At 34.0% G+C, this 25,680-nt stretch overlaps 1 protein-coding gene across 1 annotated transcript in view; it reads right to left on the bottom strand.

Moving 5' to 3' along the window:
* The window catches only part of LOC144452213 (xanthine dehydrogenase/oxidase-like), a 48,312-nt gene extending 25,309 nt beyond the window's left edge, over positions 1-23,003 (bottom strand). Inside the window, exons 1-13 of the mRNA XM_078143266.1 lie at positions 22,853-23,003; positions 19,939-19,996; positions 17,527-17,623; positions 15,142-15,250; positions 13,987-14,175; positions 12,247-12,318; positions 11,908-11,988; positions 9,401-9,542; positions 6,396-6,563; positions 4,972-5,048; positions 3,108-3,201; positions 2,304-2,413; positions 2,009-2,193 (exon numbers count right to left, since the gene is read on the bottom strand). Coding sequence (XP_077999392.1) covers positions 2,009-2,193; positions 2,304-2,413; positions 3,108-3,201; positions 4,972-5,048; positions 6,396-6,563; positions 9,401-9,542; positions 11,908-11,988; positions 12,247-12,318; positions 13,987-14,175; positions 15,142-15,250; positions 17,527-17,623; positions 19,939-19,996; positions 22,853-22,921 — 1,451 coding nt within the window. The 5' untranslated portion in view covers positions 22,922-23,003. The remainder of the gene's footprint in view (positions 1-2,008; positions 2,194-2,303; positions 2,414-3,107; positions 3,202-4,971; positions 5,049-6,395; positions 6,564-9,400; positions 9,543-11,907; positions 11,989-12,246; positions 12,319-13,986; positions 14,176-15,141; positions 15,251-17,526; positions 17,624-19,938; positions 19,997-22,852) is intronic.
* Between the last annotated feature and the right edge of the window lie 2,677 nt (positions 23,004-25,680).

Here is a 25,680-nt window from a genome sequence, read left to right as displayed (position 1 = left end):
CAAGTTTACTCATTTGCATAAGCCCACTTTTCACCTCTTCACCTCATATCTGGGTAAATTGATATTCATTTCATTTTGACAACATGTTTGTAATGTGTGGATAAAGAAAATGAGGATTAACTATATTTTATTATTCCCTTCAAGTTAAAGTTGATAACTGTAGAAGAGGTAAGATCCTACTCTGTACAGGAAAAGTCCTTCACCTAGGGAGTCCTTTGCATGAAAAGTCCTTAGCCTAGGGAGTCTATTGCATGAAAAGACTATGGCCACTTATGGTTTGAACAGCTTGAATGTTAGTCTATCAGCTAGCCCTCGGATGTTCTTCCGATAAAATACGACACACAGCCGAACAACGCTATCGAGGATGGAACATCCGAGGTCTAGCGAATGTCATCAGGATATAAATAACTACCAATCAGCGAACCGTATTAGCGACAAGCACAAACAGAGGACAATAGCTAAATTTTCATGCATATTCATCTTAAGGAGGGGCTTGTAAAAATAACCACCAATGCGTTAACTAAAATGTGTGAATGACAACGTCTACACACTCATCAAACACAATTACCATAAACTGATAAGACATAGTAAGACATAAATGTGTTTGTCAACACCTGCATGCAGAGATTGAATATATTAAAGTATATATATGCATATATGGCCCAACCCACCGCTTATCGTAATCTCAATGGAATGTCCGGTCTGAAAATGACATTCGCTAGACTGTTCGGGCAGGCCCTCACATGCGAACTTCGTTCGCTTATAGTTATAGCATCAAAAGAAAGCCTGAACGTCTAGCAGCAAGACTACTTGAATGTCAGAATTTTATGCTGACATGTACTCTTAGAATCACAGATAAATAAAACACAGAGTGTTACTTATCTGTGTTAGAATGAATGATTCAGTTATCTTTTATCACATTTCTTACACAGACTGCCATTAGTGGATCAGTGGATGTTTACACTTACTGCCTACTGCATTAATTGGGCAAATAAGTAGTGAATTTTTTGCTCAGATTAGCAAGCTACTAATAAATGCAAAGCTGATAAACTTTGATAAGACATTGATAACAGGTAGGAAATAGGCACAGGGGTCAGCGAGCATGTAACTGACTGATCGATCAATCAATTTATTAATTGATTTATCATTTGATTGAATGATTAATTTTTGTGGTGAAATAAAACTTACTTTGTGTGTGATATTGATCAATTGACTCATTTTTGTGGTGATGTAATCATTGTTGTGATGTAAAACTTTTTTTCTTCTTTCCCTGGATACTTTTCGCTCTTTCAGCTTTACATAATTCTCTCTTTATTGAAGAAATAAAGACATCTTGTCCATTCTTCTCCTCTTATCTAAATTAAAACACCCTTAATCCCATAATTAGCTGGGTTCAGTTACCACAAAAATTTGCTTTATCTCTTGTCTTCTGGGAGATTATCACACTCATTTATACACTAACTAGTATAAAAGAGAGCTCTCTTTCTTCCTTGTTAGTGCATGTTTGAGTGTTTGTCTGGTGTGATAATCTCCCAGAAAATATGGACAAAGTGTCTTTATTAGCCAATAAAGAGAGAATTATGTACAGCTGAAAGAAAGAAAAATAGCAGGCAAAGAAGAAAAAAGTTTTATATCACCACATAAATCAATGTCTGAGTCAACTGATCAATATCACACACAAAGGTTTTATTTCACCACAAAAATTAATAATTCAATTGATCATTCATTCAACCAAATAATACATCAATCAATAAATCGAATGACCAATCGATCAATTACATGCTCACTGATCCCTGTGAAATAGGAAAAAAACATTAACAGGAAACACTTATTAAAACTTTATTTGAAATGAAGAGAAAATAATATTAGAAATCCAGAAAATCGTGAGAACAAAATTGATTGTTCGTCCTTTTTCAGTGACTTTTTTCTTATCTCATTTCTTATTTTGAGAATTTTTTTGAGTGTTGTAAAAATAAATGATGTATATGAAAAGCATGTACTATCCCACCTTCCTATTAAGGCGTCCATCGTCCGCTTAGCCATAACTGTGGTAGGTGCCATACCACCATAACTGAGAGCCAAGTCTTTGATAATGTTAGTACCACTCTCAAAGAGTACTCTCATTCCGGCGTTCACAATGGCAATATCATCCTCTCGTCTAGGAGATTGCTTGTAACCATAGAAATATTCATCCTGCAGGAAATTAAAAGAAAATGATTTAATATTTTATGATTTGAGATTTAAATGAAAGCATTTATGAAATTAGTTATATCGATTACAAAATAGTATTTGATCATACATACTTCTCTTGTGTGTGGAATGTGAATAGATACAAGGACTTCTTCTGGTTCAACAATAGTTTTCCTATACCCTGTGAAGAAACCGTCACCCATGGCAACCTGTCTGGTACCATCTAGGGAACATAATGAAAAGTGAAATTACTAGTTTGATGAAAAAGTTTTATGTTACAATGTTGGTCTCCCTTATTAAAATCTGATGTAGTGAACTCGGCGCGATTTCTTTATGTAGCTCTTACGTTTATTGTTGTTTGTTCATTTTTTGGTCTGTAAGCGCATAATACCTAATCTGACACAATACCATAGGTGTTCTTGAGCCAAACGGGCACTGAGTGGATTTACTCAACAAATGAGAATGTGTCAAAACATACAGGTACAGTACTTCAGAGCACTCTGTTGAAAACGAACTTGAGCAGCTGAGCACAGACAACGATACTATCTAAATTATTGTTTGGTGGTTCTCTTTCTTTCAATTACGAATGTTGAGTGTTATATTGTAAGACAGATTCTGGTTGGCTGGCTACTCATAAGTATGAGATGCGGTACAACATTCAGGGAAACTCAAAAAGTGTGAAATTTTGGAGAAAATCCGATAAATGATGTATTCATGTCTTGTTCACTATGTTCATAACGGGTAAATGTACACTTGAACTGTACAATGATTGTTGGTACATATGCCATATGTTTAAGTATTAAATTCATAGAAAGCTCATTTTGGGACCACAAATATCTAAATATATAAATACTAAATATTCAAAGATCATATCTTTAATAATATCTTTCACATGATAATATTGTAAGGTGACTTACTTTTGGAGGCCAATGTAAGTTTACATCCGGCAGCCATGAAGAGTGGATTGAGATCTGATATTGGACTAGCTGTCATAATATTACCACCAACAGCCTATAGTTAAAATAATGGTTACAATTGCTGATAAAAAAAGAAATGATGAAGGAGAATACTAGACTGAAAAAGGGACTCATCCATTGTCTATGTTTTTTGTTGTCTTGAAGGTTTCTTGTAAAACGTACTCTATATTCCAGTTACCAAAGTTCTGCCCATCTTTGTACATAAGGATCACATGAGGGTGTCCGACGTTTAGCAAATTGAAGGATAAAATTGGATCATAGTTACTGACTGTATGGCAAGGTGGACGACACCATGTACACGACATGTGTGTAATTTAGGACACCATGTTTTCTTAAAGAGTATTACAGTAAAGGTTAGGCAAGTTTTGATTATTGGTAGTCGGTAATAAGATGTACAGTACAGTGACAACAACACAGAAATTATGATTAGTTGTAATTTAGTGTCTGCTGTCTTTATGCTACAATACTCAACTATTTTGGCCCCAAAACAACTTGTGAACAGCACTCCTAGTGGCCAAACCATGAAATGTTTTATCTCTCTGATATAAACCAAAATGTGGCGTATTGAAATGTGGCGTATTTAACATTCCATCTAACTTTGCAAATAAGACTCAAATTTATCTGTCTGTACATTACAGGCATGTGAGTAATTTCACTGAATTCCAATGGTAAATATCACTGTTACCAATGCACCATGGCTAGATGAAAGAGATTTATACATTCCATTACTGAGGAACTGTAGATGAATTCATTGCATGTACACATATACAGTCCATTTCATGTTAGTGTTCACTGGCTATCTTTGATACAACATGCAGAAACCAACAACAAACTGCTCATGCTATACACTTGAAGATAGCAAGATTGAATGAATACAATTTCTTAAAATGAAATAAACGTGCATCCATGCAGAAATCAAAATTAATGCATATGTCAAAACATTGGCACCAATGTGTCTGTGTCTAGTTGCCATATGTTAATTAATGGTTTGTTATGTTTAGACAAAATGTAGCAAGACATTAGGGACTTGATAGCTTAGTGTAGAATGTGCAGTTTCTTATTGGTTTCTGTGTAGGTGTCCAACAGACTCGGTAAATGCTAACGTGAATTGGGCTGTACCTACTATTAAAACAGTGATATACAATTCATGGTACCTGCAATAGCTTTTTACCTCAAAATAGAACAAGAAGGTCGACTTATTCTTAAGTGTGCCTATGCATGTGAAGCACATGGAGTGGAAGTTATGGTGTCGACCAAGAAATAGAACATTCCTCATTTTTATGATGCACCTAGGCAGTAATATTCTATTTCAGGTAACAAATTTTAATGTATATTTTTTTAAATAATTTTTTTATAATTTTATCTCGGATATGTATAAACATGGACATTATCACTAAAGACTAATTTTTGCTCATCTAAAATGTCTTCACATACATCAAGAAAATGTACCAGGCTAGGTACTTCATAAAAATTAACCTTTGAACTAAAAAATATCTAAAAAATTCTGATAACAAAAAAGGCTACCTTTACTGTATCTTTCATCATAGCCAGCCCCATAAGGGCAAATAGTGCTGAATATTGAGAATAGTTTCAGTGCAAGATATTATAATCTATATTGGGTATTTCAATATTAAATTTCAAAAAGTAAATGTTTGAAGGTGTGATTGAAAATATGTTCTATCCAGAGAATTGAATATAATAGCTGTGAAAACTAATAGCAACCATGCATTAATAATTTGCTCATTCATGCACGGTACAGTATTGCATTGAAAAATGACACTATATATAGCATACTAATACATACAGCAACATTTCGAATTTGATGTCCGGCAAACCATCGTAACATTTCCACCACAGCAGCAAACACACCACATTTGTAATCTGAAAGCAGAGAAAATAGTCGTGAAACTTAAACACCTGGTACAACATAGATGTGGTGAACAGTTTTCAGATTACAACCAATATTAGTTTTTTATGCTGTACTTTACAATTATCGCATCCAAAACTCAGTGCCCTCAACAGCGATCATGACTTCAAACTGTTTCTGTACTGCATATGGATAATAACAACGACTGAATAACATGTATAATGTTTCATGTTAACAACTTTCTGTATATATATTGTGGTTGTCGGATCAAAAAATGATACTCCAGTTACAACTAGTAGAGTCTTAACATGATGACAAATTCAAAACTGAGCTTTTGCTCAAAATACACTACCTAATTAACAGACACTATGTCTTTTTTTTATTATAACTAATTGACCAATATTTAGTGAATATACATGTATCTTTGGTTATTTGATGAAAAAATAGCGCCAATGGCATTGTAGCACAACTGTACAGTTTAAAATGTTTACCCACATGCTGATCAATGCTTGGTATAGGTGTTTATTTGTTGAATGATTATCCAGATGCCTATCCAACCCTGTTGTTATCTTTACAATATACACAATCATTCAGCTGTTGCTATGGATGTGGTCATGTTGCTAGATATGTTAGCATACATGTTTTGAATGTTCGTTTTAATACTTGTCTATGAATTCCTGATGTCATCTTTGCAATATACGTGATCATTTGACGTTTGCTATGGGCGTGGTCTAGTTGCTAGGTATATTTGCATACATTTTTTTAATGTTCATTCATTTGTCTATTAATCCCTGTTATCTCTGCAATATAAGTGATCATTTGGCTGTCGCTATGGGTGTGGTCTTGTTGCTAAGCACATTAACATACATTTTTTGAATGTTTATTCACTTGTCTTAATCCCTAGTTATCTTTGCAATATATGTGATGATTTGGCTGTTGCCATGGGCGTGGTCTTGTTGCTAGGCATATTTGCATACATTTTTTGAATGTTTGTTCATTTGTCTAAGAATCCCTGTTATCTTTGTGAAAATACACCACCGTTTGGCTGTTGCTATGGGTGTGGTCACAGTTGCTAGGGCCAATGGTGTCAAAAAATTTTGAAGAAAATCAGCATAATAACACTTCTAGAAATATGTCACCAAGTTTCAGTCTCATATTGACCAACTACTTGAGATATACGTTTTTGACCAAAAATTCACATTTTTATACCTAATTTGCATATCACTGATGAAAATATTATATGCTTAATATTTTTTCATCTATATGCCTCCAGATGCATCCCCATTAAATTTCAGCCCAATCTAACGTAAAAACCTCTTTCCCATCCACATGGTCATTTTAATAAGAAGTTAATTCATCACCTGGTAGTTTTGGAATCTGTGTTTTCAATACTAGGTCTATTGTTGACAGTGTCACAGATGCACCAAACACCACTCCATCATTGGTTATTTCAACTTTCTTTAGTTCAGGTATGTGAGTTGGTACAAGGAGGACTGGATAGTATTGATTCTTGAATTTAACTTCAACTCCTACAAACAAATTTTTACAACAAAATGTTACAATCCCACAGGCCAGTACATGCATAGCTAAAAATAACTTATTAACTTAATTATAAATATGACAATGTGCTGTATAATCCAAATACTGGAAGGCAGTATGACCTTTAACCCATATGGTGAGTGTTCTACAGACTCGGTGGATACCAGGCTGTACCACTATAAAGTTGTGTCTCACTCAAATGACAAGTGTGAATTTGGGTGTATTCTTGGAATTATCTGTACTCCTAACATCTGCATTTTTCAGTAGTGGATTTATTTATATGCAAAAGCTTTTTCCATGGAAATAAATCCAGCTAACATACATGTACTTTACGAGTTGACATATTCTATATTCAGTTGTGAAAGGGGTCAGCATTACTAAATGTGGCAGGCTGGCTGACAAGATGAGTTATTTACAAGTAGTGTGAACTTTCACCTTGCGTCCTAAAAAGCCATTCCACTAAATTTTTCTTGCACCAAAATAAGAATGAAGTCTTTACTCATATTTGACGATACACTAAATGAATTAATTTAGCAGGTTTCCCATACTTAATTTTTCTGTGGCTTGCATCCATGGGGAGCTTGCATTTAATACATTTAATACATTCTAAGGCCCGGGGAGCTTGCATTTAATACATTTAATACATTTTTTAGTTTTACATTCTAGAGTTACACAAAATACATTTTATTACTGGGCGACAGTCCAGGGAGCTTGCATTTAATACATTTCATACATTTCATACATACAACACATCCAATGAGTGTATGAAATATATTTGACGGAACTGTAATTTTATTCATGTCATAACTTCACTTTTACAGAATAAAGCATGTTTATAAAATCAACCAAATGAAGAATGAAATGTTCAATATGACTAAGTAGTAGACTCTTCCATTACAATAATGAAAATTATATACACATGCATTCTGTCATCAAATTTCAATGAAGTGCATGTGTTTCAGCAGCAGAGACAGGAGAACTTAAGATGTCGCAATTGAGCAAGTTTAAAAAGTCATTCTCTTCTCTAGGACTGAACAGTTCAAACAAAGTGCTAATATTCTAAATCAACGTGTAACCATAATTTTTGAGTTAAATGTATTAAATATATTAAAGTGGCCATATGGATGAGAATTTGTTATTTATTTTGGATTTTTAGTTGATAAAACAGCTTCACCATGTTTTTCTACTTGAAAAAATAACGTGAAATAACATATACCAAGTCCATGTTCACATCTCAATAAACGGCAAAACATTAAACAATGTGTAAAATGTTTGTTATTGTATGTACAATAACAAACTTTTTACACTTTGTGCATCTTTTTGCAATGTATTGAGTTATGAACATGGACTTGGTATATGTTATTTCACATTATTTTTTCAAGTAGAAAAAATAGTGAAGCTGTTTTATCAAATAAAAATCCAAAATAAATAACAAATTTTCATCCATATGGCCACTTTAAATGCATAGTGAATGTTTGCTGATGTACTTAGCATATGACGATGGTTGTCATTTACATAAATTTGTGAAAAATCCTAAACATAGCTCCTCTACATTGAGTGCTAGAGTTTTGAATGATTTAACCATTGTAGAATTTAGAATGCATTTCCAAAATCATGTATCAGCTTGGTGTAAAAAGAACATGAATCCAGAGAAGTTTGACGTTTTCCATGGAATTAACACCGACGCCTAAGAACAAACATTTTATTGGTTAGGATGGTTCAAATATTCAGTTATCATATGAACTCTGTTAGATATAATATGTTACTCATCACCACGCACGATCTATTCAATGGAAAAAGGTTACGAAGGAAATTTTAATCGGAAGTGTAGTGCTTGACGTTAGTAGCCTAAGTGGCCTGATGATACGAGCATGTGCACTTTATTGATTACTGTGTGTGACTACAACTGAACACAAAACACATTTTTTAGATAAATGTATTTTCACGTAATGACATGACATTTGTACCACTATGGTACCACGAATAATAAAATTATTTCCTTTGATTAAAGAATGTCTTTATTATACAAATAAGTCTTTGTACACCCTATTTTCACACAGAAACATGTCTCCTGTTGCTGGCAAGGTTTCGTTACATAATCCCGTAACATTTCAAAGCCTATATTGTAGTTTCTATGCTTCTATTGTATGAAAAAAGTGATGTGTTAACACCATGGAGTTAATATGCTTTTGTTTCAATGATTATTAAATTCCTAAGTACTATATTGCTATAGAGATTATGGTATACATATATTTAATATGGAAATTTCTGTACACAGGCAAGTCATACTAGTACTGCCTGCTTGAAAAAATATAAACACTTCAATGTTCCTCATTCGTACAACTCTAGAATGTATTAAATGTATTAAATGTAAGCTCCCTGGACCATCGCTGAGAAATAGAATGTATTTCGTGCAAATCTAGAATGTATTATGTATTAAATGCAAGCTCCCCAGACCATCAACCAGTAATAGAATGTATTTCTTGCAACTCTAGAATGTACTAAATGTACTAAATGCAAGCTCCCCAGACCGTCACCCATGTATTAAATGTATTAAATGCATTTCATACATCCCTAGAATGCATTAAATGTATTACAATGTATATATATTAAATGTATTACATGTATTAAATGCAAGCTCCCCAGACCATCACTCATCAGTATATTAAATGTATTAAATGTATTTCGTGCAACCATAGAATGTAAAAATGTATTAAATGTAAAAGAGTCTAGTTCTGGCCATAGCTAGTGGCATGTTGGAATTTATTCAAATTATATGTAATTGGAACACAGGAAATGAAATATGACAACAAAACAGCCACTTCACCTATTTCAGTGTTACCAATAGCAAGTCTGGCATCTGGATACTGGGCTTTTAAATTTAACAATTCTTGTAAAGTTGCTGGCCTAATCCATTTCACTCTCTCACTACAAAACTGTACTGTCTTACTGCAATGTTTGTCAGAGTTCTACGGATAAAATATCATGAAATATACTTTTTAGTTTTTAAAAACATAATACATGTATATATCTGATTAACTTTAATATCTTTTTATTGTCTGTTTTTCCAATCAAAATGATAATCAAACTGTGTCTTTTTTGTATTATGAAAAGGAATAGTTTGACAACTGTTGCAGTTTTGAGAACATTCTGCACATTTCCATCAATTTTAGCATTTTGATTGAAAAAACCTATTTTCAAATAAATTATACACACAAAAACATACGCACTGGCTTTTTTCTACTAGGCCTTAAAAAAATGGTATGTTTTCCATTGTTTTCCATATATGGATTCTGTTGCATTGGTTTCTTCCTATCAGATTACAGCCATTACAGATTGGAAGAAGTTCTACATATTCTTTTCAAGTTGATGTCAGTATCCGCATCCACTATTTCTAACTAATTTTTGCAGTTTTATTTTATTGTTTTTCTTGGATACATAAAAAAATGTTTAGGGTCGGCAGTGAAAAACTAGATGGTGTTGGGTAACCGGAACCAAACTTATGTCTTTAAAACTCACCACTGTGGACTATCTATACAGACTACCTATCCAATAACTTGACAAGTAAATAAATCATTGGGTAATATTGTTTACTTTGGAGTGGGATGTACTGTACTATGTACAGAGCGAACATGACCCTTGACATTGCAAGCCATTTAAATTTATAAGGTTATTTAAACATTAGAGAGGAAGTGTATTTTAATTTTCAAGGCCACAGTTCAGAATTAAAATATATGTGTGCAAAGTAGTAATCTAGCACATCTATAGAATAAGTAGGTCAAGAACAAAAAGAATGATTCCATGTAATCCTTTGGCCCCCAAAAAATAATTGTTTGGTTCCGGTTACCCGACCCCAACTAGCTTTTCACTGCCAACCCTAAACTTTTTTTACGTATTCGAAGAAAAAGAAAAAAGAAAATCGCAAAAATTGTGAAGTCTCAAGAGATAAAGTGGATGCAGAAACTGTCAACAACTTAAAAAGACACTCTAAAAACTGTTCTTCCAATCTGTAATGACATATGATAGGAAAAAAATAAACAACACAGAGATCATTTGGGAAACAATGGAAACCCTGAACTAGACAGTCACACAGAAAACAAATATAATAAAATAAAATAACAAATCTACCTAACCCAACTATTTTAAAATTGAGCATAACCACTGAGAACCACACAATTTTTTTATTAGGCCTTATGACTCTAATGATATAAGATAACACTAATGTGAGAACCTGGGATTGAATCCTTGGCCTTTTAAAGGCTTAGTTTGGATTACAATTAAAATGTTGGGGAGAAAAGCAGCCATCTGGCAGAGCTATAAATAGAGTCATTTCAGAACAAAAGAATGACCTTATTTACTTACTAGAGGCTCAACTGATAATATAACATATATGTGGAAACCTGGGATTGTATCCCTGGCCTTTAATTTCAGTCATAAGGAGGTACATGTATGCTCAAAGATAACTAATTTTACAGAAATGACAGAATTCCTAGATCCTGTACAGATATTAATGTCTGCAGGTTTAATTTCTCTGGAATGTTGTTCCTGTTTGAAGATTAATCTTCTTTTTCCCAATAGGGGTATTATTAATTTTTTTAAATATTATTTAAATTCGTAAAGAAGTATTTACTAGTTGGGAGAAAGAGGATTAAACATATACTTGGGCTCTTATTTTCGATTTACGTAATATTTGGTATTATGAAATTACTAGACAGACCATTAATCGCAGTACAAAATTTAACTACATTATGAGTAATACATGTAATTCCACTGTTGTACTTGGTGCCTTATATCTCAGAAATACTACACCTCAGAAGAAACACTTCAAGCAAATGCTGTTTTAGAAATGAATGCCTGTATTTCTACTATTGATTTATGACTATAGTTGCTGGTTTTTTATAGTGCTCGGCCCAGGTGACAGTAATTACATCTGTTATCCCTTGTTTTGTTTTGCTGTTGTTGTTGTTGTTGTTGTTGTTGTTTTATCTTGACTATGTTCTGAGTTATGTCAAAAATGAATATGAATATAACATGCATACTGAATTTAAACATGTACTGAATATTTTTAAACAAAATTCAGTATTGTCTTAACAACTTCGCAATGCATAATTTTTGTATTATGTTGATTTCCCGCATGTGTTGTAGATTTTTCAGAGCATTCCACACTGTCTGACAATTACTGATTGACAATTATAATGTTATAAATGATCGACAGTTATAAATTTAAGTGTATCATTTCACATAATTTTGGACAAAAATTGAATTCACTCATAAATTCTGGAGAAAAGATCTTGGTTTTTGTGTGCAATATGATTTTGGCAAAAATTCACTCACCATAAGTTCTGGAGGAAAGATTGGTTCTTGTGTTGGATCATATGGAATAAACTCACTTGGATTAACCAACACAGAGGATATCTATTTATACACAAAAACATATTTTAACAAAAGCTAACATAAATTCTCTATGCCATAGACAAATACACAATGCACAAACACAGAAATACAGTAACAGGTTTCTTTTTTAAAACTTTTTTCGAATTCATTAATTAATTTGTTTCTTTTTCTTATATTTCAAGACTGAATGAAAACATAGTTAGATAATGAAGTCTTCAGCAATATTAGGTCATACAGTAATTTTGATACCCTGGTTACTTTCATTTATGTATTACATACCCCTTCTTCCTGCACATTCAAATTCCCATTCATACAGCAGCCATTATCTCCCCCTCCTCCACAGCAGTACTCCTGTGAAAGACATAGATATACAATTAATTGTTTAGTGTATAAGTTGGTGTATGTCTTATCATGAAGGTATGCTAAAAGTGCAATCCCATACATGATGAAATTATGGAATGAAAATCAAAGCGATGTCTAATTTCAAGTTTACCACAATGTCTTTTTGTAATGTATCTTCAAATGTCTTTTGTCTAGGGTTATCTTTTATTGTACACTTTTTTTTATGTTGTTGTCGCTGTTTGTCAGTTTATATTTTAATGTTTGAATCTCTGATTCCCATTTTACAATGATATACATTTGTAGTGTTAGCACAATTCAGTCTGAAGGCTGTCACAATCAATTGAAATAGACCATTATTATTTACTATTATGACAAATTACTATTGAAAGCAGGCAAAATTGTCAGATCAGTGAAAGTATTGACTGTCTACAGGTCATAATAGTCTCAAGCAAGATTTTTTAAGGCTCAATTTGTTCCTGAATTTTAAATTTTGGGAGCAAAATGTGATGCAACCCAACAACAAAGTGAATTTCCATTTTCTCTCAAATTCATTTGGTTTTTCGAAATCTTAAAATCACATCTGGACAAAAACTTATCAATATATATTTCGGTATAAGTATACCTTTTAATACAAGCAACCCAAATACTTTGAATGGTCTAGAATGATGCCGATCAACATCGGAAAATTGGGGAAAATTTCACCCAATTCAAGCACTGTGTAGATGCCTAGCGTAACAACATTTACTTTTCTTGCATTGTCATGATTATGTTAATGAATGCGCTGTGTTCTGGCAGCAAACTCGCTCCTCAGTACTGAAAGATTTATTTTAAAAATGGATTTCAATTTTGATCGAAGAAGAGATCGTATGGATTTATCTTGACAAATTCTCCAGCAAGATTGCCCATAGATGTGGTTTATTTATCACGGTGGGCGACATTTAGATCTTTGAGTCAACATTCAAATTGTGATTATGTTAAACCATAACAAAATTTTCCAACAGTTTATAGTTGCGCCATGCAATATATAAGCTAATTAGCAAAAACCTAAATATGCAAATAATGAATTAAAACTAAAAGCTACATCAGAAATACTTTCAGGACAGATGTACTTTGGTATCACAAATGTATCTAAGAATTATATTGAATTTGATGCGTGCATTCGTAACTGAGATGCAGCCTAATTACCGAAAACCATTAATTACGTTAATAGCTCATTAATATTCATCAAACGTTTACCAAAACCTAATCAGTTCTAGTAATTACCCGAAGAATATGTGCGTCAAATTTCATTGAATTGAGCCAACCAGCGAGACAGACAGAGACAGACAGGCAGACAGACAGACAGACAGACAGACAGACAGACAGACAGACAGACAGACACACACACACACACACACACACACACACACACACACACACAGACTTTTCATCCCTTATATATAACCATCCTATGGGAAGGTAAAAATGTCGAGGAAATCTCTGCTATGCAATAAACTGTTCTAACAATGCTAGAAGACAAATGTCATAGAAATGTTATAGATAGAAGGCATACATCAACATAACATTCTACTACTCTAAGAATAGTTTAATCAATGTTTTATATGTGATAAATATTTTCACTTTTGAGTAGAAAAGTTTCTAAACTGAGCTGGTGCCCCCTTTAATTCACCCTCTTACCTTGGTAAATGTTTTGTACCCTTCTATGATTGGTCGATATCCAGTACAGCGACACAGATTACCTTCAAAAGCACTCAGCATATCATCATAGCAAGGCTGTGGATTGTTTCTTAGGAGTGTATACATCGACATCACAATACCAGGTGTGCAGAATCCACACTGAGAACCATGTGATTTGGCTATACGTTCCTGGTTGGTAGGTGTATAGAAATAGTTAATATCAAAATCTATACTAGGTATCTATACATGTGATGGCTATGCATTGCTGATTGGGTGGTAAAAAAAATTAATAATTAATAGGTAAATAGGTGTACAAAAACCCTCAGAGAACCATGTGATTTGGTTATACATTCCTAATTGGTAGCGTGTAATGAAATAATTAATATTGAGATCTTGTACCAGGTGTATAAAATCCACTTGTGATTGGGTGCAGGCTGGCCCAAAAATCAATTAGATTTCATTTGATTTATTTCACCATATTTTACAGCAATGCAAATACGTTTTACTCACATGTGAATCAATGCTGTTCAGGGTGTATGATACTATGATTAAGTCATTATATCTAACAAAGAAGGTTTTTTTTTTTTAGTTTTTTTTTTTTATAAACGTTGCAGGTGCAGCTTTAACAGAGACAAAGGGATGGACAAACAGAGAGTATACAACAACAGCCACCCTCATGCAGTCATAATGACAAGTCGACATCATTGAACCACATATATACAAATCAAAGACTGAATATTTCAGCTGAAACATATCAGGTATTAAGATTACCTATACTCTGAGTTCAGAACTATTAATGATGTTAATTATTTTTATTCGTCCAAATAAATTCAGAAATTTGTTGAATGATCACAACAAGAGCAGTGCCCTAGTGTTTAAGACTGAGGAGGAAACTGATGTACCCAGGAAAAACCTGCAATATTTGGCAGAGTCAAACTGAGCATTACCCTTCTTAATTACAGACCTGGATAATTTTAATCAAACCCAGCCAACATTTGGGGGGTTTGAAACCAGAATACAACGGTAAGAGGCATACAAGCTAACCGCTTGGCCTCCGACAACCCCCAAAAATATTAAAACTACTAAACTTGCTTCAACAGCTAGGAAACAATATTTTTTGGGGTGTATGACTACCCTTTCAATATACATACTAACCTGTACAGGATGTAGTCTAGTTTTAGTGCTACCAATACCTTCTACAGTTGTCACAGCCATACCATGCATAGAACACACAGGAGATAAACATGCATTCACTGAAAAGTGACTAGATGAAGAAGGAGAATGAAAGAAAGATAGAAAGTCAGAAACTCTAGAATGGTACTATTATTATTCTCCAATGCTGTATTCTCTTGTTACCCATGATTGTGCTTCATCTGAAAACCAAACCTAATGTGAGGACACTGATGACTTATATCAACATGTTGCAATATATCAGCTTTAGATTGTGTCTGGGTCAGCTTGCCGATAGTTCATTTTCCAATGTTGTAAGTAAATAAATTCACATTATAATTAAAGTTCAGAATCTAACATAAAATGTAGGAATACATACAAGATTTGTTATCTCAGTGACTTAGGATGGTTTCAATGAAATTGGTGTAAACATTCACTTCAGAAAACTTTAATGCACTGATTTGGTTCAAATTTATAAATATCTATGATAATTGTTATGGCTCATATATGAGTTTTGCAGACAGTTCAATATGGAAGAAGGTCTCGACTTAAGGAGGGCCTGTACATGTATTAAAGCTATACTAATGAGGTCTGCAAAACCTTTCATTATTATTTTTTTTATTAATATTTATTTATTTACGTATTTATTTAACAATACAAAACCTACATCTGGGCAATAAAAGTTTTATCATATACACTATGTAGCATGATTTAAGTTGGCATGGAAACACCATTTGAATCACAAAACTACATGAATTGAAAATAGAACTATCACAAAACACATAAAGACAGTCTACCCCTCTCCCCTATTTACTATTGGAGTACAGCAACACCTTCAATCTAAACTTGTTTCCCCAAGATATGTTTCAGAACACAAAAAAATATTGATAATGTTGACTGACATACTTGGCCGATAATATGTGAAAGGAGTGAGATAAAATGAGTTTCTAGGATTGCATAAGTCCACACAACGCGAAATGTAGACGCCCCCTTTCACATCAGTAACTGTAGCGGTTTCGATCTGTCTTCCCCGTAAGAAAATAAAATGTAACACAAAAAAATAAAAAAATAATAATAAAGTATTGCAAAGAAAAACAAAGCTAGTTATTGCAGCTACTCCTTTCATAGCATTTCATTTACTATGTCAATATTCATCGACGTTTTATTGTATTTCGAAATATATCTTGGGAAACAAGTGCCTGTGCCATTTTTTTTCTCTGCGGCCGGAAGCTTGAATGGGATATTGGATAATGTTATTTCAGGTAAACCCTGGTGCAATGATAGAATACTTCCTTTCAAATTATATTATGAGGGAATGAGGTTTAAAAAGGAGATCATGTACAATTTGACAAAGCAGTCGATATTTACTGTTACGTTTTGACGCCAGCGAAACATTTTTCAAGTGAGCACGTTACATGTATTTTGTTAGATAGTTACGTTTGAGTGGTGTACACGTTGACATGTTGAATACTACAAATGAAGTATGTTGACATTTTGCAAACACAGTACAGAATCTGATACAAGGCAAGCACTGACCCTGACCCACATTAAAGCTGGTGCCTTATGTGGCAACGTTCGTAATATGTACTGGAGCATAAAATAATCTTTTGATAGGAAAATCATTGCATTGTTTTTTCGATTTGTGCACTCTCCATTGAATTACAATGGAAGTAATATGGGTCTATGAAAAACTGTAATATTAATTTCTGGTAGTTGAGCCTTCAGTTTTTAAGACAGACATGGACTAAAACTATTGTCGCAACATATTGATACACCAGTAAATAATCTATTAAATGAACGTCGATTTAATTATTGTCTCAGTTTGTGAGGCGTCTCTGAAAACTAGTTTATTTAGAGTATCACGAACTCACAGTATTGTTTTGGGACTTCCAATTTTTATACTATGTTGATCACAGGGTGATTAGAATCATACAACAGAGGAACCGCTATCACCCACTTGTGTATTAATTATCTACAACATTGAAGAACAATATATTTACTTTACATCTATCTTTAGTAAACCAAAGGCTGGATTACCAGAGTCGTAACTATTAGTACTTTCTGTATCTTTATGACCACTTTACATGATTTAACATAGTGATATACCTCAATACAGAAATATTCTAGAATAATCAGGTTATCTAGTCCAATTTCATTTATGTAATACATACACTGAACAGTTAAATCATATGACATATAAGTTCACTAAAATTTCTCCACAAGTATTTGCTATATATAACGGGAATGTGGATCAGCTTTATTATTTTTGAAAGTTATGCTAATTCAAACAAACTTAACTGCTTATAGCAATATCAGAAAGTTCACCAGAACACATTGAAATTAAGATTATAATTATATAGAATTTCAAACCTGATTTTCTGTTCCTTGTGGTCATATTTTGATACCATACAAGTACAGGCTCCACATCCTCCTTCAGCACAGCCTAGTTTTGTACCAGTGAGTCTTACTGTGAAAATGAATTAAGGATAACATATTCCTATGCTATGATAGATATTGTGTCAATGATACTGCAGTACAACTAACTACTAAAATTAATCATAAGACCATAATGGTAATATACGAGATCAAATTGATTCAAACAGGCTCAGTTGAAATGGCCATTTTCAGTTGCCCATAAACTTACTTTTATCTTGTTACTAGGGGCATGCTCACAATTACAATAATGGTTTTAATTTAAGGGCATGCTCACAATTGGTATGGTTTTTATTTTGTTGCTAGGGGAATGGTCACAACAGCTTTGTTTTTATTTTGTTACCAGGGGTATGCTCACAATTGCAATGATGTTTATTTTGTTGTTATGGTCATGTTCATAATTGCTACTGGGTTTATTTTGTTGCTAGGAGTATGCTCACAATTGCTGTGGTGTTTAATTTGTTGTACCATTCATGCTCAAAACTGTTGTGTTTTTTATTGTTCCTGTAGAGGAATGACTGCATTCTTAGACGTACCATATTTTCAGATGGTCCTTGGAAGAAACCTACCACGTATTTTGAAGCTTTCAATTTTTAGACTGAAAATCAAAACATTCAAACCCCAATTGACATGTCGGGATCTGATCACCTTACACTGAACAATTTTATATCTCCATGTGAAAAACGGACATCCCTGGCACCAAAACTGTATGCACGATGGTGACTTTAAAGTTTCTTTTCAAAATTGTGGTTGTCCTGGTAACTTAAGTCAGGAAACAATGAAACAAAATCATCAAACAAATGATACAATGTAAATGATGCCAGGATGTATTTTGAAATGAATACCGAATTCTACACAGCAAAAATGCTGGCACCACTCCTACTTTTACTACAACTTCCTATGTATATGTGACATCTGCTGCTATTGTATCTATACACATTGTGTGAATGTAGAGTGTCATGAAAATATGTCAAAGATCTTAAATTTTTGTAATATTAATGAGTTAATCATTTTTGTCAACAATCTGTCATCATGTAAAATATTCATGTAACCAGACGTAAACTGAATGCCTCCTCTCATAATGGCAAAACCATAGATTTTTGGTCCTATATACATTGCTTGAATGCAAAATTTTGAGCTATTGCTATACATGATGGAGAATTAATTACATGAAACTATATGAAATTTGAAGCTAGAATACTTAAGATACTAACACCACACAGTCCCGTCCACAATTACTCACGCAAGTATTATACACATTTTAATAGAAAAGTCACTTTCACATATAGAACCCCAGATGAACAGAAAACAGTCCTGTTGTCAAAGATGTAAGGTTGGTTCAGTAACTGTGTTCTCGTGTGTTGATGTTCCTTCTCATAAGTGACACGTTTTTATTTTTATTTATTTCATTCTACCAGTATTTCACTTTTGTTTTTTTGTATTCTTGGCTTCAAATTCATCTCATTCCTTGCATTTAAAATTTTAATAACTTTGTGTTCACAAATGTGCATCAGGAGTCAATTTGTTTGGAGATCAGATTACTGGTACCTCAAATCAACCTAAACGTTGCCGTATAAAGCTTTGAAATCATTGCCCAAATTTGTCTGTTCACATTTTGTTTCCATGGAAACTTAATCTGTCATTTCCCCATAGAGTTAACACTGTGCAATGGCCATTTTTAAGTGTGACATAATTTTATATACCACGTTACCTATGACAACTGCCATCAGCTGCCAAGTCTTATTCATCTGAGATAATAAGACAGTGTAATAAATAATAAATAATAAATTTATTTGTCAATAAGTACATTAGATGAGTGCACACTCATAATCATTTTTTTTAGATCAATTTGTTCACTATTAAAAGTATTATATGGAGTGTATCCATCACTTTTCTTGATTTGAACTTAAAATAACCGCAAAGTTTAAGGCTTTGAGAGGAATAATTAAATATTAGTTCCCAATATTTTTCTTGTTCAGCCACAGACCACTATATCTTTATAGTGATCTGAGGGTCAGCCAAGCAAAATACCAGTGACCAAAGGGGCCCTTGTCACTACGAGTTGTTAGACGAGTAATGACAACCGTTAGGTCACGAGTATTTTCGGCTGAATGACAAATATTGGGGAATAATATAATTATACCATCACCAGTAATATAAAATATCGGGGAAAGTAATGACATTTTGAGCGTTTTGACTCATATTTCAAACACAACAGAACCAATGACGTAGACGCGTGTTGTCATGACATAGACGTGCGTTGTCGAGACGTTACACGACCAGAGCATATATTCCATATTTTTTGTTGAACCTGGCTCGTGCCTGGTATAATATACTTATAAAGGATACGCTTTGTTCGAAGGTAGGTCAATAAGGTCATCTCTGGGTCAACATGTCTCTCGACGACCTGTGGAATAATAAGGGTGACAAGATTGAGTCAGTGATTATGGTGGTTTATCACAGATCATATAAATCATCATCTTCAAACACAACAGACCAAAGAATCACCCCAGTTCTAGTCTACTGAACTTTTTGTTCTCAACTCTCCAGAATAACTTGTTCCTACTGTTACATACTACTATCAAATTTTCATAAAAAAGCAAAATAAAAAAAAAATGTAAGTTTCCGATAACCCGACCGACTGACCCTAGTTTAAGCTGCCGACCCTAAACATATTTTTAAACATTTAAAACAAAAAGAAAACAGTGAAAACTTGTGAAAGAAAACAGACAGGCATGATGGAGGTCAAGCTGACCCTCATGCATGTCTGTTTTCTTTCACAAGTAGTGATGTCTGTACATATTTCATCAAACTGTCACAGAAAGGGCATTCTGACAGACATTTCGTTTGTTTTTGGGTCGAAGCAACATTTTAACATAAAAACAATTAAAAAGATAAAATAAGATAAAATAAATCCTGACATACCTACCCATAATTTTCTGAGGCCATGTTATCGGATACACAGAATTTTTTTTTTTTGCCTAACTATACATGCACTTTCAAAACTCATCTGGCAAATGCATACATAAGGAAATAAAATTGTTTCTGGTCAGGACAATTTGTTTACCAGATTTAAACTGAATGCCTCCTGTAAGGGAATCACTAATTATGCCAATTGCTCATTAAAACTAGAAAAACTATGGTAACCGGCTTTTTTTTTGACCAGTGTGTTTCCTTGGGTTAAAGTATATGCCGAATTATATGGACTTCATGAAGATTAAGAGTGCATGATACTACTTAATTACTGAATATCGTTCATTATTCAAATTACTCATTAAAGGTAAAAGTTGTATCAACAATGTCTTAGCACAGGTGCATATTATTATAGTTGATATATGTACCATATTAATTGAAATTTGAATCTTGCATTTTTAAGATATCGCCTAGTTACCTAAAATAATTAATTATGCAAGTTTTTCATTCTAACTGTAAACTATATCAACAGCCATATTGTGGTTGCATACAGAACAAATAACAAAAACGTTCTAAAGTAGCTGCCATATTTACTTTTTCCATGGCTCTAGAAAGTATCTCAATTGGTCAAAAGTGGGGGTAAAACATTCTGAAGGTTTCTTTTCTATCTAATATTTGCAGGAGGTCCAATTTATGTAACTTGTATGCAAATATAATATGCAAATGATATGCAAATTAAGAAGCCAGAATTTATAATATTATGATTAAAATGCAAAATTATACAACAGTCTACAAGTTTATAGTCTACAAGATGCCCATAAGTACATTTATCCAGATATAAAGCAATCATACAGTTCATATATTTTAATTTGCCATCAATATACAGAAAAACCATGATTTTACATCATTTATGAAATTGCTGCAAAAATTACCCTTAATATTGAAATAAAAATTGCCAACATATATTTTTTAATTGCTCAGATGATGGAGAATACAATGTGATATGTTGGCAAAAATTAACATGAATTTCACACAAAACCCAAAAATCTGCCATATGACCCTGCACTATACATTTGGAAAACGATGGAAATCCTTAACTAGACACTCACACATGAAAAAAAAAAATAAAAATATAAAATGAAATAAAAAATCTACCTACCCCACCTATTCTAAAATTGAGTGTAATCAGAAGGACACAATTTTTTTATTAGGCCTTATATCACTTGTCATAACAAATTTTTTGTTTACTGTTAGTAGTGCTGTTATTGTCACAATGGATGGATCCTTCAGTGTCTGTTGGACTGCTTAGCTGTTGTATTACTTGATTACCTAATACCTTTCCAAGGTCAGCACAGTCAACATTTAACACCAACACAAAGACTTAGATATACCTGTCTCTGCCTACCCTGAGACAGGTATATCCAAGTCTCTGTGTTGTTAAATCTTTACTGTGCTGACCTTGGAAAGGTATTATGTAATCACTGAGCCCATACACCATCTTGATATTCTGGCAAACAACATTGTCAAGTCGATTATAAACAATGTTATTCTGTGGAATTTCACACCAGATAAAAAAAACTTAAAAATTAAAAATCTCAAGCGTTGTTTGATATCTAAAAGCTATCGCAACACCGATCATATAACTGCAGATTCAGTACAATTTGAGTGCAGAATTGATTTTTGTTTCAACTTTTAAAAGAATTTGAATATGAATGCACACAGGAGGTGTGTACGTAGGACCATGGACGTAAATAGGGAGTCTCCCTAATACATCCATGGTAGGACAAAGTGGTTGTTTACATTTTCGAAAAATATCGCGTGGAACATGGCTAGGGTTATAAAATCTCCATCTTTACGGCTCGTTGTGGAAACACTTTCGTTTGTTTTGTTTGGAAAAGAGGTCGACAAACACGGTTACTAATAATAGTATTAATACTAATACTTGTGATTGCACCATTGACATTCCAGATATCTATTAAACATATTTGTCTCATACAACACTTCAGTGGAGTAACATAACATTCTGGGCACTGCAAACATGAGTGATGAAACGGGGTGCATGGGTGTGATGAGGCACAGGATCAGGACACTGTACCAATGGTATTCATATCAGCAACACTGCCAAGCGAGAGATACCAGTAATTGATGGATTGTAAAGTTTCCACAGTGCAAGTTTAATTATCAACATGGAAATGATAGTTGTAAATATGAGCTTGTCAATTTAGGAGTGGTCGTCACATCATTCATTTTGAAACTGACAAGTAGATAGGGCGATCCCCAAAGACTGCGAAGAACTACTACTATACTACGAGATAGCACACATTGCATGTGCAGCATCGTATATCCGTACCTTTTTACCATTGACGAAGAAAACAAGATCACCACTCATCAGGGAGTCGCTGTTAGCATGGCGCGACATGACGTCAGAACACAAAATTAACTCTCCCAAGTATAACTCCTACCACAGTAGCAGCTTGTAGTTCGCGCTGTGTATCCAGATCTATAAGTGACCTCCTAGTTGAAGTGTAGCACGCTGGTATACGAAAAAAGTTCAACTTTGACGTCAGTCACACCACTTACGCGTAAACATTACGCCCTCTACGAACTGTCTCGATGCTTCTGTAATCCCGGAGTTGGATATGAAAAAATTGAATTGGTCGAAAAAATCTATATTTATCAGTTTATTTTATTTTATTTGAAACTGTCGATATGTGTTAACTAGGCTAGGATCAGAATTTACGGCAGGGGGTCCCCTTCGCGCTCTCAAAAAAAAATCGTGACACCCCCCCCCCAAAAAAAAAAAAATGAACCGAAGAATTTTCCTAGCCCTCTCTCCCGGCTGCACATATTTTAATGTGGAATTACACAGTAACCCCCCCCCCTCCACTTCAGAGATATCGGAAATGAAATATACACTGAGCTTGAGTCAAATTTAGGATCCTGACTGCAATCTTCATAACCAATCAAGTTATGCCAAATCATAGGGGCGTGTAATATTTCATAGATTGTTCTTTTCCTGGCCTGGTCTCAGACTAAATCAAAGGGTTGTTATATAAGGACACAACCTCACCGGCAAAACAAACAACCAACCAAACAAACAAACAAAGATCGGAGATGTTGTGCTTGTACACAGTGACACCGAACGTCGAATCAACTGGCAACTAGGTACAACCATATGCTGTCTGTGACGAAACTATATCCACTGGAAGTAAGTGCAAACGTCGTACCCACCCAGCTGACCGAAGATGACCCAGACAGATCAGCAAATAATGCACCCGATAGTCGCCGTACTCCAAGGACTAGGACTGCAGCCGCTATCATCGCCAGAACTGCGTATTCAAGACTGGGCTAACACATGTAATGTACGCTTCGACTTCGATTGGAACATTGTCATCCAGAACTTTGACAGAATTGAAACCCTGATTGAAATTAATGTGTGAACTTTAGTTTATTTAGATTTGATATATACCCAACTATATTTACTCGACATGAACTTAGAACTCTAAGGCTTACCGGTATACTAGTTATTCACATATAGTCTTATTACTATGACATCTAATCACTTTTGAGTTTTTCTTAACTTAATCTGCGACTAGAATTTGATACAATACAATTTGAATATTACAATTGAACTGAACAGTTTGATTAAATTTGATCAATACTACACATGATGCTATTCATTTCGCGGCCCCGGAAAAATATCGGGAATGAAATATACACTGAGCTTGAGTCAATAAATTTATTTCTTACTGCAGTATATATAGAACCAAGCGTTACTTCATGTGTTCAGCTGCATCTGTGGTGTCATTAAAATCTCCCCAATTGCCAGGTAACGGGAGATTTGATATCGGTTCTTTAATATTGGTTTGCAGTTGACTCCAGAATGCATGCGACGTCATCATTCTAAAAATGTTGATTACCACGCAAACAACAACATAGATACCCCATTTTTTCTCTTTTTTTGCGTCCATGGACATCACCTCTTCTAATTCAAATAATGATGCGTGCATGACACTGATGGCAGAGTATGTCATTCAACTAACTGAATGTAGAAAAGGGTGTCATTCCACTGTTTACATACTGGATCTGCTGTCATTCGTTTTCCGTCATTCGGTTTGTCATTCGTTTTAGGGTCACCCCATGCATGGCTACGTCGCGTCAGAATATTGTTGACGAATACGCGTAAATCATCTGACTGTCTTCGGTGTTCTTCTTTTCACACTCAATTACCTGTTGCAAATTTCAAATAAATTTCAATTCATCGGCTTACCTTCGATTTGTGTCTGGTCGTCCAACTTCATACATGTACTTAATTTGATATAACACGCACTGGTCTTTTCTTGGAATACATATGCGAAATGTTTTTTTTATTTTAAAAGTTCACTTTTATGACAAATGATTAATTCTCATGATCGTCATGTGGTAGTAGTCTCTGTGATTTTATTTGGCGAAAGAACCAAAAAGCAGTAAACTAAACTCAGTCTGGTTGTAGCGGTATGGTGTAAAATTGTGCGGAATAGTATTCTTTCACTACCATGGCATACTATTTTAAGAATACAACATGGTCGCCGAATACTGTGTTATTTAACTTGTGGGAAAATGAAAAATTTGTTGATCTCCTTGATCAAAAGACAGTGGACCCTGTGTTATTCAAATGATCCAGAAACAAGCCTCTAAAGGTACTGAGTAAAATGAAATAAAGAACTATTATAAGGAGAGTGCAAAGATTGAAGAAAAAGAGTACATTTCAGACATAATATTGTATGTATTTAAATTTTGTATTTAAACTTTGAAACGTTACAAAAAGCCCCAATGTCAGACGACTATCTGTCCCTATCTGTAACAAAAGCGATTGGGATTTCTCGCTTCCCTTCATATCATTACTGGGCATCAGCGGTGGATAGTGTTTAGTCCGATTTCACTCTCAAGTCTAACTATCTTGAAATGAACGTTAATTTTTTTATGCTTCAGAGACGGAAGAACGGTTGACTGAAGATGTGCTCTCACTTTAGACTGACCATGGACTGACCGACCGGTTGTAATGTAACATCGCCAACAACGACGAAACTGTCGTTCTAGAAAACAGAATATGTAAACATTTCATTCAGTAACGTGTATAATCCCGCCTTGTGCGAGATTTAAGTGTACGCGTTCATTGGCTGTTTCTACTCACGTGAT

This window comes from Glandiceps talaboti, chromosome 2, assembly GCF_964340395.1.
Source record: "Glandiceps talaboti chromosome 2, keGlaTala1.1, whole genome shotgun sequence".
NCBI lineage: Eukaryota > Metazoa > Hemichordata > Enteropneusta > Spengelidae > Glandiceps > Glandiceps talaboti.
Note: the sequence above shows the minus strand (reverse complement) of the source record. Positions and strands in the feature narration are given on the sequence as shown.